General features: G+C 38.9%; 1 protein-coding gene across 1 annotated transcript; it reads left to right on the top strand.

Moving 5' to 3' along the window:
- Nucleotides 1–2,142: 2,142 nt before the first annotated feature.
- On the top strand, nt 2,143–14,416 carry CCDC195 (coiled-coil domain containing 195). Its single transcript, XM_042242743.2, has 3 exons — nt 2,143–2,398; nt 9,020–9,263; nt 14,251–14,416. Exons 1-3 carry the CDS (start codon nt 2,143–2,145, stop codon nt 14,360–14,362), a joined length of 612 nt encoding a protein of 203 aa, XP_042098677.1. The 3' UTR covers nt 14,363–14,416.
- The last annotated feature ends 348 nt before the right edge of the window (nt 14,417–14,764 follow it).

The following is a 14,764-nucleotide window of genomic DNA, read 5'->3' as shown; positions in this document are numbered from 1 at the left end:
AGTACTTCATGGAAGCTATGCCCATCAAAAACTTTTCATCTCCTCCTTCATTTCCACATGACTGCTCCACCACTGTGTGACACTCAAATGTCAAAAAGATGGCAGGATAGCAGACTGTCAAATCCACTTCTGAGCCGGGGCTCATGGCAACACCAGATGCTTCCGGTCACCTGGGAAATCACTGTGACAATAGCTACATATCAAGTTCAAGGTCAAAGTGAACTCTCAGCAAATGCTGCAAAAGCCGAATTTCTGAGTAGCTGTTTAAATAATTTATAACAGCAGAGTGTATGCCTGCTTGAAAAGTGAGACATAAGGCTTCATGTAAGTGACACTTTTCTATTATGTCTTAGAGGGCAAGGCCATTGGGTATCTCCACACGGAGGGACACATGGCCGGGTGGTGATAATGCAGTCAAAATCCCCGAGTTCTAATCTGACCTTGCCTATCCTCTGTCACTGACTAAAACCAAAGGTTCTGACAGATAAAGGAGTCGCATGTCAACTCTACACACCATATTCCAGCGAGGCATGATTTTACGTCCAGATGAAAGACTCGCTGTGACATCATCTATTTGAAGAAGATGGAAAGCAGACACTTGCTGCCAACTCTCCATTCTCTAGAAATCAGACATGCTAACACAGTTCACCTCCTTTTTAAAACCTTGCCCACAAATGTGAGAAAAGCTAAAGACTGACTCCATTCCCACAGGGCCAACTCATGCTGGAGGCTGGCAGCATGATGCTTACTAGCTGACGTAGAAGATGAGGGGATTAACTATGTGGCTACCTGGGGAAAGCCCTGGGGACAGCTGGGACCAGTGTTCCAAGGCAGCAATGTGCCTGGGGTGTTTATGGAGCTAATGCTCAGGCCAGTGTGACTGAGGCAGAGCAGAGGGATAGAGCAAGGGAGTCAAAGCAGATGAAATCAGAGAGGAGCCACTTTGGTAGCCTCTAGCATGCCGGGCACATAAATGCTCACTGAAATTCACTTAAATACAGATAGAAGTAGTAGATCAAAACAACTGACTAGTAAACATGTCATAAAATTTAAATACATATGATAATTCTGTATGAATGAAAAAGAAATAATACTTTCTCCAGTAACTCCCACATACAGCCTTGGATCAATCAACCGGATCATCCTATTTACTAAGATAAGCAAAAAAGCATCAATATATGTAGAAAACATAAGTAAGCAAATGTGCAAGGAAAATTACCACCAAGACAAAGTATCTAATCATTTTGAACCTATTGTTTAAGCATGAATTGAATTTCCAAATGGATACGGAGCACATACCTTTCATTCCCAATGAAAAAACCTCTTCAGGAAATAGGTCATGAAAGCTGTTAACTATTGCATGTTCTTCTCATTCAAGATTAATATTTGACCTGTATCTTCTTACATTTCCAAAATAGCCCTCAGCAGTATTTGCCCGAGCAAACACTCTGAAACCAAATTAACAGCAAAAATGATCATAGGAAAACCTACCAAGAAGTAATTATATCATCTTTGACATTATCTTAAGGGATTAAGGTATAATTATCATCATTTCATTTAAATAATCTCATGATTTCCTATGGTAGTTGAATTTTGACACCTAATCAACAGGTGTCAAAATTAATAATTTACCCCAAAGGTACAAAAACTATAATATATCCTACAGAAAAGACAAGGAATAATTCTTATGTGCCCACTTTGATGTGCTCATGACAGTTGGCAATCTATGAAACATCTGATACCAGAACTAGCAACAGAGAAAAAACTTGAGTGGCTGCTCAGATGGTGAGTTCATGACAGAAACAAGAAATTCTGTTCCTTGCTGGAAATTTTCAGAGTGTCTTCTGTAGACCCAAAGCATTATTCCAGAACTGCGGATTGATATGAAATGAAGGATACAAAGAAAAGCTCTGTTCTGAAAAACAAAACCCAGGATGAATAAGTCATGGAGATCCTTTACCTCCCTTGATAGCCTAACTCCCCAGGTGCTGAAAGATGGCATAGAGAAGACAGACATCTATTGTTCAGGAAACTTTAGGGGTGGGGTCAACCCGTTCCACTAAGCAGATTGTGCGTTTGGTTTGTAAGCAAATGTTGGCCTGTCTCCCCAAAGGAGCAACCAGAGCAACCTGAAAAGAAGCAATGGCCGCGAATGACCATCTCATGAGAGTTATCCAGGAAATGCGGGCAGAGATCCACAAGCTGGAGAAAGAGAATCAAGCCCTCCGGATGAAGCTGACTTTGAGTAGTCAGAGAACCCCAGGCTCAGGAGGAGAATCAGGAGATGAAAAGGAAGTCACAGACCTCGGTAACCTTGAAGAAGTGCCCGGGCAATCTCCAGCAGCCCTTCATGGTGGTGTTGCCTCTGATTCAGCCCCAGGTGTGAGAGAACACCAAGGTACTGAGTGCCCATAGTTCTTTGGGGCTGTGCCCACCTTTGTAAATATCTGTTAAATAGTTGGCTTAGTGTGCCTCTCATGTAAGTGCATAATTTGGTATTAACAGTGGTGTGTTTTTTTCCTGGTATTGGGTTGGCCAATAGGTTCTCATTACAGAAAGATGCTATGGAAAAATCCAAATGACCTTTTTGGCCAAGATAGATGAGTTTAGAATCCTTAGGCAAAAATTCCTTTAACATCGTCAATTATCATATCTTAACAACAGTAAAACTATCTCCAAGTATTCCTGAGAAGTTCAAGATGACAGACTCATGGAAATAAGTCATATTAAAAAGAATGCTTTTTTCCCTTTCTTGACTTCAAGCAATTAAATGCTACATAATAGAACACCAAATGGATATGTGTCAAATGGAGTGCTCATTTATTAAGCCAGAACAGTAGTGCACAACAGTTAAGCATATGGATATCAGAGTCAGACAAATACAGTTCCAATGATTTGACACTCATTAACCAGCACTTGATTTAGAGCTAGTTATAATAAATCTTTAACTCGCATATTGTTCATTCAGAAGTGCTATAGTACCTATCTCAGCTGGTGATGACTGGTTGTAATGATAAACTAAGTGCTTAGTACAGCATCTAACAAACACACAACCAAGGCAGATATTGTTTCTTATCCATGTTTTAGAAGATCTTTACTGTCCTTTATGAATGTATGTTGCACATAATTCAACTTACTATATGCAGGCTGGAGACTTCAAGACTAAAAGTCAATGTCTGATACATTCCTAAAAAAATCTAATCTCTCACCTTTTATGGGAAATAATTTTGACTGTGAAGACTGTACATGAAATTAGAAATCAGGAGAGTGAAAAATATTGAGTTGGCCAAAAAAGTTCATTTTGATTTTTCCGTGATTAGAGAAATAGCCAAATGAGATTTTGGGCAACTCAATATGTTCTACATTCAAATCGTCAAACTCGCCTACATATAGCATATTCAAATAAAATTGATACATACTTGAATACTCAAAGTGCTTAATATCCTCTGTCAAAGGCTTTAGGCAAGGCCATTTAGAGGTACTGAACAGCTTAGCAATGGGACATGTCTTATCTCCAGCTGTTTTTGTTTTTTTTTCTGTTAAAGTGGTCTCTCTCTAGTGTGGGGCCCTATACTTCAAAGCTGGAAATAGATTCCAATAGGGGTCTTTTTCCTTGTTGTCAAGTACAGCTACGGATCTGAGTTATTCTGTCTGTTGGTTATTTAATAAAACTGAAAAGGGAAACTATAAAGAAGTTAGACCTTCTCCTAGTGGGGAAAAAAAAGATACAGACATGTATAATATATCCTTCCTCCAGGTTTCCTCCACCTCTGAATTCCTGACATTTGGAATGAATAACTCTGTATTATAGGAGTCTGTCTTGGACATTGTAAGATATTTAGTAAAGTATCTGTTTCTTCCCCTTCTGTCATGATCATCAAAAATGTCTTCAGACATTCCAAATATCACCTGGAGGATATTTCCCCTAGTTGAAAACCACTGCCTTACTCCAGACATAAAAAACTCCTTCAAAACTATTTTCCATGATGTTTAAGTTCAGTTCAGTTCAGTCACTCAGTCATGTCCAACTATTTGCGATCCCATGAACTGCAGCATGCCAGGCTTCCCTGTCCATCGCCAACTCCCAGAGCTTGCTCAAACTCATTTCCATTAAGTCTGTGATGCCATCCAACCATCTCATCCTCTGTCATTCTCTTCTCCTCCTGCCCTCAACATTTCCTAGCATCAGGGTCTTTTCTAATGAGGGTCTTTTCATCAGGTGGCCAAAGTATTGGAGCTTCAGCTTCGGCCTCAGTCTTTCAGATGAATAATTCAGGACTGATTTCTTTAGAACTGACTGGTTTGACCAGTCAGTCAAGAGTCTTCTCCAACACCACAGTTCAAAAGCATCAATTTCATGATGTTTATCCTAATGCAAAAGTAACTTGGGTCTTACTCTATGTTGTGCCATTCTAAAACAAGTATCACTCTGTTCAAAGAACAGAGAGAACTATCCTTTAAACCTTCAGAGCCTGAATGCCATCAAGTTTAAATGAAGTTAGAATACTATTAAGCACTAAATACATAATTTATAACATACTTCTTCAGCATCTGAATGGTGACCTCCAATAATAATATAAGCACTAAGTTTGAAATAATCTAATGAAAAATATTTCTTGACATTTGGGGAATTCTTGCAGGCTGCACCAATAAAACAAAGAGTTTATGATTTAAATTTGTGTTTAGAAGCCCAGTGTACTTACTTCAAGTGATATTTTTGTGTGTTACATGTAGTGTTCTGCTATGAAAGAAAATGACAGGAATAGTGGGAACACTGGCCTGAGCACGAAAACACATGCGTTGCGGTCCCAGTTTTGTAAGAGTTGGTTGATGCTGGGTAGATCACATAAAATTTCTTATCTTATCATTCTTTTGTAAAAATGAATGGATTGGATGCCTTCCAAGGCCTATTCCAACTGTCAAATTCTATGAGTCTATGAATGTGACATGCTTTTATAATCACTCTCCTCATCTGTGAAATGGAGATAGCAATAGGATCTGTCTCAGGCTGCTGAGACAATTAAATGAGGCAGCACAAGTAGGACTCAACATGATTACTTTGTTCAGCTCAGTTCAGTTCAGTCACTCAGTCGTGTCCAACTCTCTGTGATCCCATGGACTGCAGCACGCCAGGCCCCCCTGTCCATCACTAACTCCCGGAGCTTACTCAAACTCATGTCCATTGAGTCAGTAATGCCATTCAACCATCTCATCCTCTGTCGTCCCCTTCTCCTCCCGCCTTCAACCTTTCCCAGCAGTAGTCTTAATAATATTCAATAGGTCAGAAAAATATGATTTGACTTAAGTACAAAGTTTTTATTAGCAGTTTTAGTAAGATATTGCCAATAGTCAAAATTCATACTTGCAACTGATTCATAAAAATGTGATCCTAGAGAAGAACTTTAGTGATAATCCCCTTATTTTACTGTTGAGGATATAGGACCCAGAGAGATTCAGCAACTTGTCCTATCTTCTTTTGAAAACAAAATAGTATAAACCTGTAGTCCAATAAGGGACGATGTGATTTCAGAAGTGTGTCTCACTTTAAGAAAGGGAACCAATAAGCTGGGGCTGGAAGTAAATCCCTTGGGACTAAATCCTCCTGGACACATCGATGATAGTGTGCAAGTAAGTATGAAATCCAATCCATCTCATGGAGATGTTGTCCTCATCCCTCCTGCCTTTGGAATTCTCACCTTGGGTCTATTAGGGAAGAGATTGTTGCTCAGTCACTCAGCCATGTCTGACTCTAAGCAACCCCATGGACTGCAGCACACCAGGCTTCCCTGTCCTTCACTGTCTCCCAGAGTTTGTTCAAACTCATCTCCATTGAGTCAATGATGCCATCCAACCATCTCATCCTCTGTTGCCCCTTCTCCTCTAGCCCTGAATCTTTCCCAGCATCAGGGTCTTTTTCAGTAGGTCAGCTGTTCACATCAGCTGGCATTAAGTATAGGAGTTTCAGCTTCAAAATCAGCCCTTCCAATGAATATTCAGAGTTGATTTTATTTAGGATTGATTAGTTTGATCTGCTGTCCAAGGGACTCTCAAGAGTCTTCTCCAGCCTCATAGTTTGAAGGGAAGAGATAATTTGCTACAAAGAAGATGCAAGAAACAACTTTTTACCAAGAAACTTCAGCATTCCTAGACCTCTGATTCTCTTCACTCTGCTCCTACCCTTATCTGACAAACTGTATTTGATAGGAATCTTTGAAATGGTGCTGATGATCCCTTGATGTCATATGGAATATTCTTTCCCTTCTATTTATAAGAAACTAAAGAATATAGATTATTTGGGACCCAGGGACATAAACAAAGAACTTATTTTCTGATCAGTCATGTTGGAGTATAGGTCTCATATAAGAACAAACTTAACTTTGTAATTGTTGGTATAATTTCCTCTGTTGTATTTTCTTATCATTTGGTATAAAGAGATTGTTTTATAATCCTCTTAAATAGAAACTTTTATGTTTGTCAATAGTCATAAACCTGTCTTTCAGTTCAGTTCAGTCACTCAGTCGTGTCCGACTCTTTGTGACCCCATGAATCGCAGCACGCCAGGCCTCCCTGTCCATCACCAACTCCCAGAGTTCACTCAGATTCACGTCCATTGAGTCGGTGATGCCATCCCGCCATCTCATCCTCTGTAATCCCCTTCTCCTCCTGCCCCCAATCCCTCCCAGCATCAGAGTCTTTTCCAATGAGTCAACTCTTCACATGAGGTGGCCAAAGTACTGGAGTTTCAGCTTTAGTATCAGTCCTTCCAAAGAAATCCCAGGGCTGATCTCCTTCAGAATGGACTGGTTGGATCTCCTTGCAGTCCAAGAGACTCGCAAGAGTCTTCTCCCACACCACAGTTCAAAAGCATCAATTCTTTGGCATTCAGCTTTCTTCACAGTCCAACTCTCACATCTATACATGACCACAGGAAAAACCATAGCCTTGACTAGACGGACCTTTGTTGGCAAAGTAATGTCTCTGCATCTCAATATGCTATCTAGGTTGGTCATAACTTTCCTTCCAAGGAGTAAGTGTCTTTTAATTTCATGGCTGCAATCACCATTTGCAGTGATTTTGGAGCCCAGAAAAATAAAGTCTGACACTGTTTTCACTGTTTGCCCATCTATTTGCCATGAAATGATGGGACCAGATGCCATGATCTTCGTTTTCTGAATGTTGAGCTTTAAGCCAACTTTTTCACTCTCTTCTTTCACTTTCATCAAGAGGCTTTTTAGCTCCTCTTCACTTTCTGCCATAAGGGTGGTGTCATCTGCATCTCTGAGGTTATTGATATTTCTCCCAGCAATCTTGATTCCAGCTTGTGCTTCTTCCAGCCCAGCATTTCTCATGATGTACTCTGCATATAAAAACCTGTCTTTAGATCATTATAAAAGTTATATATCATGGCCAAAGGAAGTGTTCAAAGATAGTTTATGAATAGTATTTGCAGTTAATTACTTCAGTTGGATTTGAACTTAAACTCACCCACAGACTCTTGCCTAAAATCTGCTCTTCTGCTCTTCCCTATTATAAAAAGCAAAGGCAGCCTCCACTTTCTGCAATGGCTATATAATTTGCTGTCTGTGTTCTACAAACATGGGTCACAAAATTTTAAAAGGAGAAAATTGTGCTTCTAACACTCTGAAAACCTAAACACGATGCTGGACTTTCTTTTACTTTCTTGCTAGTTAATGGCAAAGCTGTAATGAGAAAGAATAGAGTCAACAAACATTCATTAAGTGCTCCAGAAAATGGTCCAGTCTATGAAGTCAGTGTCATTAGCCCCAGTGGTAATAACTAGATGTCTAAGTAGAGGCTGAATGACAGGCCCCAGGTCAGTTAGCAGAGTGTTAGATGTGAGATGCAGACAAACCAAGATGCCCTAAAATAAAGGTCTTTTAATCAAGAGGCTTTCATTCTAAGGACTGGAGGTACAATTTACCTCAAAGAAAGAGTTTATTAGGAGACCCTTATGGATAGAAATTGAGTTGGAAACCCTCAGAAACTAGAGACATAAAGCTCTTAAGAGAAAACTCCTGTTTCCCACACAGGCATCTTTACTCCTTTTTTGTTTTTTTGGCTGCAACTCAAGGCATGTGGGATCTTAGTTCCCTGACCAGGGATCAAACTCGCACTTGCTGCAGTGAAAGTGTGGCATCTTAGCCACTGAGTCACCTGGGAAGTCCCTAGATGTTTTTACTTCTTTCTACTTGTTTGCCTTGCTCTCATCTCTCATTCGACAGAGAGAGATGACTGCTCAACTAAAGCAAACACACACATTTCAGGCCAGTTGGCAGCAACCAGTTTAATTATTTGTGGTCATTCAAGTGATGAGACACTGTGGATGAACACATTCTTTTAGAATGAAGATCGAGAAGCCATCCACAACTGCATCTCTGCAAGTTCATGTTCTTCCCATCCTAAAATCATATTTTACTGTTTTGTCATGTGCAACTTTTTGTTCATATTCTGTGTTCTCAGGAAGGTGTTCCCTGACTACACTATTTAAGTAGCCTCCAGACCTTGGAAATGGCAACCCACTCCAGTACTCTTGCCTAGAGAATCCCATGGATGGAGGAGCCTGGTGGGCTACAGTCCACAGGGTCACAAAGAGTCGGACACAACTGAGAGACTCACCTCACCAGACCTTGCCCTCATCTAACTCTAGCACCTTGCTCTCAGCAGTCTTATTCACCCTCCTAGAATCTATTGCTAGCTGGATTTTATCATATATCTGTCTGTCATCTGTCAGCCACACAAGAAGGTAAGCTCAATGCAAGCAAGAACTTTGTGTTTTCACTTGCACACATCCATCTCTTAAAGAAGTGCCTGGCTCAGGGTTGGAACTCAATTATTTCCAAAATAAGTCAATGAATGAATATCTTTTATGCAAAAAATTCATCTAAAAACAGCAGTTTTGTTTAGTTAGTTTCAATAAAGAACTAGTAATACAGTCTTCCATTTGTGGATGTCATTAAAAATGGAATTTTTAAACTTGAATTTTGTGTCTCCTTTACAGGCAATGTCATGATTGTTAGACGTTATTCCATTTCCTCACCGATTCATTCATCAACTACAAGTGACCCTTGGAAGACTAGGAGAAGACATCCAAACTGTGGAATTCTAGAAGTTCAAGGGATGGTCAAATCACTGGCTTCTTCAGTTAAGAAACAAGACAATGAAGAAAAGATGTTTACCTCGGATTCTTTCACTACCAATGGTTGCAGCAAAGGAGTCTTTCCTGAGCATGATTTTGGTTACAGGTAATGTACCATCATCCCTCTGGGAGAAGGCATGGTAACCCACTCCAGCATTCTTGCCTAGGGAATCCCCATGGACAGAGGAGCCTGGAGGGCTCCAGTTCATGGGGTCGCAAAGAGGAGGACACTTCTGAGTGACTAAGCACAGCACAGCACAATGTACAATCTTGCCTCAAGACAGATTATAGTTGCATAGTGTGATGGCTACTGAGACATTCCCCTGGATAAGCAAGGTCTTATACAGTGGAGGAACTAAAAACAAGGAGGCTATTTCCATCACATTTATGTGTTTTGAGAACCAAAAGAAACAAACTTATCTAAGATCAAATGGTACTCTCTAATAGATGTCTGTAAGAACAGGAAAGTGATCAGTCTTCACTTACTCATCAAGCATGAATGATGGTACTCTAGGCTGGGTGCTGGGAATCCAAGATTCAGCAAAAACAAAGCATTATTTTAAAATTCAAAACTTTCCTTTAGTGACAAAAACACACAAGCAAACTGACCACTACAATAAAGTATGTCCCAGGAGGAAGACACATTTACATTGGGAGCCAAACACAGAATTCCTCCCTAAAGGAGAACTGTACTTGTAGAGGAAGGCGCCTTCACGGGCTCTTGTGGGTACAAGAAAGCACCTTTTAGGCATAAGCCAAACAGGCTAAGAGACAAAGACAAAACTGGCCTGTTCTGCAAAATACATGAATTGGTATTTAAGGAATTAGAAGCAGCCTACGAATGGAAGGGAGTGAAAAAACATTTGATAAGTAGGGTGGGAATCTTTTAGAGGAGAGTTGGCCAGTGGCCCCTGGTGTGGGTAAAGCTAAGAGCTCTTTTGGAACAAGACTGTCACCGTCAAGCGCTAGTGTGTCAGAGTATCACCTCCCCTCCTCCACCCTCTGCACTTCTACCTCCCAATTCCCAGTTAGGCTCTGACTCTATCAGGAGTCTATACACACTATAGATAATCAACAAAGACCTACTGTTTAGCAGAGGGAACTCTACTCAGTATCCTATAATAACCTAGATGGGAATAGACTCTGAAAAAGAAAAAAAAAGATACGATTATTTAAAAAACAAAGAGTCTATACACATTTGCCTCTTTTGAGGAGGAGAAAAATAAAGAAAAGGGGACCTGGTTTCATGATTAACTTATCATGAGGAAGAAAAAATTGAACAAATATGGTTGTTTAAGGAATCAGTGAGTCATCTAATTCAGCAGCAGCAGGAAATCAAATCAAAGTGGTAGTCATAATTAATAGGCCATCAGGAATTCTCATAAATATGGAAAAGAGCACTGGTCTTCCACAGGATGTAGGATACAAAGGTTGAGCCAGTTTTATTTGAATTTTACGAAGCAGGATGAACACCATGTTTCACTTGTAGAAAGTTCTATTACAGGAGGAGAGAGGAACCTGGTCATGAAGGACAGACAAAGACAAATGTACAGCATACCCCACTAGACCAAAAAAGAGAAAGAGACAGAAGAAATCATGACTATGGAGAAAGCTAGAAGCAGGGAAGTCAGTGCGGATGGAGAGGTTGGCAGTATCCATCACAGAAGGCATCCCATGGAATGCTGGGAATATGTGCTTTATCCAGTAATTAATGGAAAGCTGATAAAAAATGTATTCATGAAAATTTTCAAAATACACAAATACTCAGAAACTAATATTACAAATACCAATGTATTCATCTGCAAGAGTTTTGCCATAGTTTATCAGATATTTTTATATATAAGACAAAAAGTGTTACTAAGAAAGAAAAGGGACATCTCTTCCCCTGTGTTCCTAAGGGGCAAGCATTACCAGGAATTTTGTTTCTATACTTTAGGTCTATTTTTTATGCTTTCATTACACATATTCATTCATCCGACAAATACATCTTAAATGTGTACTATGTGCTGGGCAGGATTCTAGGCACCGAGGATACAACAGGAAACAAAATTGTCAGAAATCTCTGCCAATGTGGAGTTTTTGCTCTGTAACATGATGATCAATCAACATGAAAACACATGCAGCGTAGAGTTAGATGGTGAAACAAGTAAGCCAATCAAAGGAAAAATGAAGGCTTGAGAAGTAAGCATTGTTGAAATGTTAATTGAAATGAATTGTTGTAGCCAGAAAATATGACAGTATTTGAATACAGAAGGGAGAGAGAGTTTTGGGAATATGAGCAGGGGTTTGGAGTGGATGGATGAGGGGACTTGCCAGACATTGAGAGCAGCAAACGCCAGAGGACTGGGTGGGCTCAAAAACGACTGGTGTTTAAGGAAGGGCAAGGAGGCTGGCTTTGAGTGCAGTGGAGGGAGCAAGCAAGACAGAGAGCAATGAAAAAGAGAGCTAAGGATGGCCATCCACTCTTTTCAATGTTCTGGATCTGTTGCAAGTGAACTGGGATGTATAACATACTCTTTTTGTTAGTATATGTATTAATAGATAATATATGTATGGAACTCTGTTTTGAAAAGACTATAGGAAAATAATACAGAAAACAAGAGGACCAGTTTAAAGCTAAAAAAGTAATTTAGGCAAGAAATGATTATTCACTGGCCAACAGCAATAACTGAATGTGATTTCTAATCTTGTTTTGAAGATGGAGCCAACGAGATTTGTTAACAGAGCAGATGTAGGATATGGAAACAATAAGTGTACACCCAACCATTGTGTTCCAATGGCCATGTGTTTTCAAAGAGGGAGGAGAGAAGAAAGGCAGAGACGTACCCTTTGTCTGAGTAAAATTATGTGTATGTAATAGACAGTTATATGAAAGCACTAAATGTTCCTTGTCTTCAAAATTGCAAATTTAAAAATATAAATACAATATACAAAGTAAAAAATATAAAAAGGAATATCTTCCATAATCCCACTACCTGAAAAACCACCATTGAGATTTTTTTTATGTATTTTATTTATTTATTTGGCTGTACCAGGTCTTAGTTGCAGCCTGCTGGATCTAGCTCCCTGACCAGGAATCAAACCCCTGCACTGGGAGCTCAGAGTCTTAGCCATTGGACCACCAGGGAAGTCCCCATCATTGAGATTTTAATGGCTATCTCTCCATGCTGTTATCTATATAGTTTGTAACTGTACAGTGTCTGTATTATAATGGCATAGTTTTTGCACTTAAATCACTGCAGGTCCACAGACCTACAATACTACTCTGAGAAATATAGTAATATTAATTTTTCCATGTAAGTTTATATTATTTTCTATGATAGTTTGGGAACCTAGCCAATGTTTATAATGCATTACTTTTCTGAAGCAAAATGTTTTCCAACTTCCAAACTGCCAATGAATAAACTATTAGAACACAATCCATTTCTAATTTGGAATCTACTTTAATTTGAAAGATTGAGCCAATTGTAGAATTGTGCTAAAGCAAGAAAGTCAGTAACGGCTGAAAATCAACAGCTGGGCTGGCATAAAACCCAGTAGATACAGAGAATGGTTTCACAGGAATTAAGCACTTTCTTTCGTAGTTGTTTTTTTTTTGTTTTTTTTTTTTTTTTTGTCTTTTACTTTCTCAGGGATTAACTAGTAAAGTAACAACTCATTACATTATTCCTCTAATTTGGGGAGTAAATTCATTTCCTTTCTAATAGCGTTCAAAGAATCTTACAAAGATTCTTATCAAGAACTAACCAATATGTTTGAACTAGCTTTCAAATCAATGAGATATCGTATCTAATTTGCTCGTGAACTTTTCAACTGTTATACCAAGAAAGTATTTTACAGAAGAAAGCCAGTGTCAATATTTCTAAGAACCCATGCTCTCCAGAAACTAGAGATTGGATTTTAATTTTTTCCCTCATTTTGACATAAAAACCCAATTTTTCCCTCCTGCATTCAAGAAAAAAAATAATAACCTTAGGCTGTTGGAAAGATTAGGGGAAAGAGTCCATATAGACCTTAGAAAGGGTCCATATAGAACTTAGAAAGGCTATTTTACTACTAGGACAAAACAGAAATTAAAATAAATATATTGTCTTCTTTTTCTAAGCAAAGTCATTAAGAAGACAGCCTCTGGAATCAGATGACTAAAATTCCAACTCCATCATTTGCAAAGAGCATGCTCTTGGAAAAGTTATTAGTCTGTCCTGTGCCATAGTTTATTTTTTTGTAAAAAGAGAATCATAATAGCAGTGACCTCATAGTTTTTGTGAAGAATAAATGGGAGAGTCTAGTGAATGCTTGCTAAGTGGCATAGTTGTTATTATTTTATTGATCCCAACATATGGAACAACTGGCCTTCCTCCCAAGGGAGGGAGCAGATGTGTGTTCCCCACAATACAGCCACTAAACGCCATTCTCTGAAATTATGGCCTTATCTAATTAAACAGAGAGAGATCAAAACTAGAGAAAAGACAATCATTCTGAACACTATTCTTTAGACTTGTTCCTGGGAGCACTTTATCCTGGTTTATGTCAAAATCGTACATAACACTGTTCAAGGAGAAAGGAGCAGTGGGCAAAATGAAAAGATTTAATCCCTCAGATAACACTAGGTCATTGCTGGCACTGCTCTCTCTCCTTTATTGTTCAACTGTGATGGATATTCATCACAATTCAAAATGGTGCATTGATCTGGATTTAGAAAATAATTGTCCCAAATTTCTGCTTCATTTCAACTGAAGAGCTTTGACATGCAGGACCCTTGGTTGAGAGAACATATTAATCTTTAACTTTAAACATCAAGCTAAGAATCCGCAGACGTACAGTCCTTTCCTCAAAAGTTTTAAGTTTTAGTTATCAGCACCATCCACTGGTTTAATCAAAAGGCCAATTACAATACATTTTCTTGCATTCCAAATTGTTTTCTTGAACAACTAAACAAAAAAAATAGTATGGTGTATGTAAGTTGAACATTTAACTCTTTAGGCATTATTTGGTACTTGGAAAAATAGTACATGTTTTGTAGAAATAGTAAACGCTTTGTGTAAAGCCTCACTAAATTTTTATTCATCTCTCCTTTATTCTGCTTTCTTTAGGGACAAGATAAAGACAGTTGGTTTCCTGTTACCCATGAACATGTCTTCATACTCCAAAGATTCAAGTTCTTTGAAATACTCACCAAACCAGCTAAGTACTATTATAGAATAGGATACTCAAGGTGGTGAAATTTAAGACACAGATGTGAGAACACTGAGACGTGGTTGGGTCAGTGTCCCCTCCCCCCGCAAAAAGCTCTGAGAAGATACTCACTAAGGGCTTTCAATAGCTGAGTCCAAGATCTCTCTTAGTAAATGTTGCACTGCACTTGAAAATATGTGGGTTATTGTCAGATATCTTTTGATATTGATTTCTAATATAACTCCACAGTGATAAGGGAACAGACTCGGTATGGTTTCAATAGCTTTGGGCTGTGAAGTTTTTGCACCTTGTTTTATGTCTGTGGATCTGTTCCAGGGTCTCCTAGTTTACAGCCTATGGAAACTTGAATAGAAGTAGTTTCCTCCTGTCGTGTGAAAATTGTATAAATCTTAATTATGTTGAATTGGTTCA

Source organism: Ovis aries, chromosome 2 (genome assembly GCF_016772045.2).
Source record: "Ovis aries strain OAR_USU_Benz2616 breed Rambouillet chromosome 2, ARS-UI_Ramb_v3.0, whole genome shotgun sequence".
NCBI lineage: Eukaryota > Metazoa > Chordata > Mammalia > Artiodactyla > Bovidae > Ovis > Ovis aries.
The sequence above is the reverse complement of the archived record's forward strand: the minus strand, read 5'-3'. Positions and strand labels throughout refer to the sequence as shown.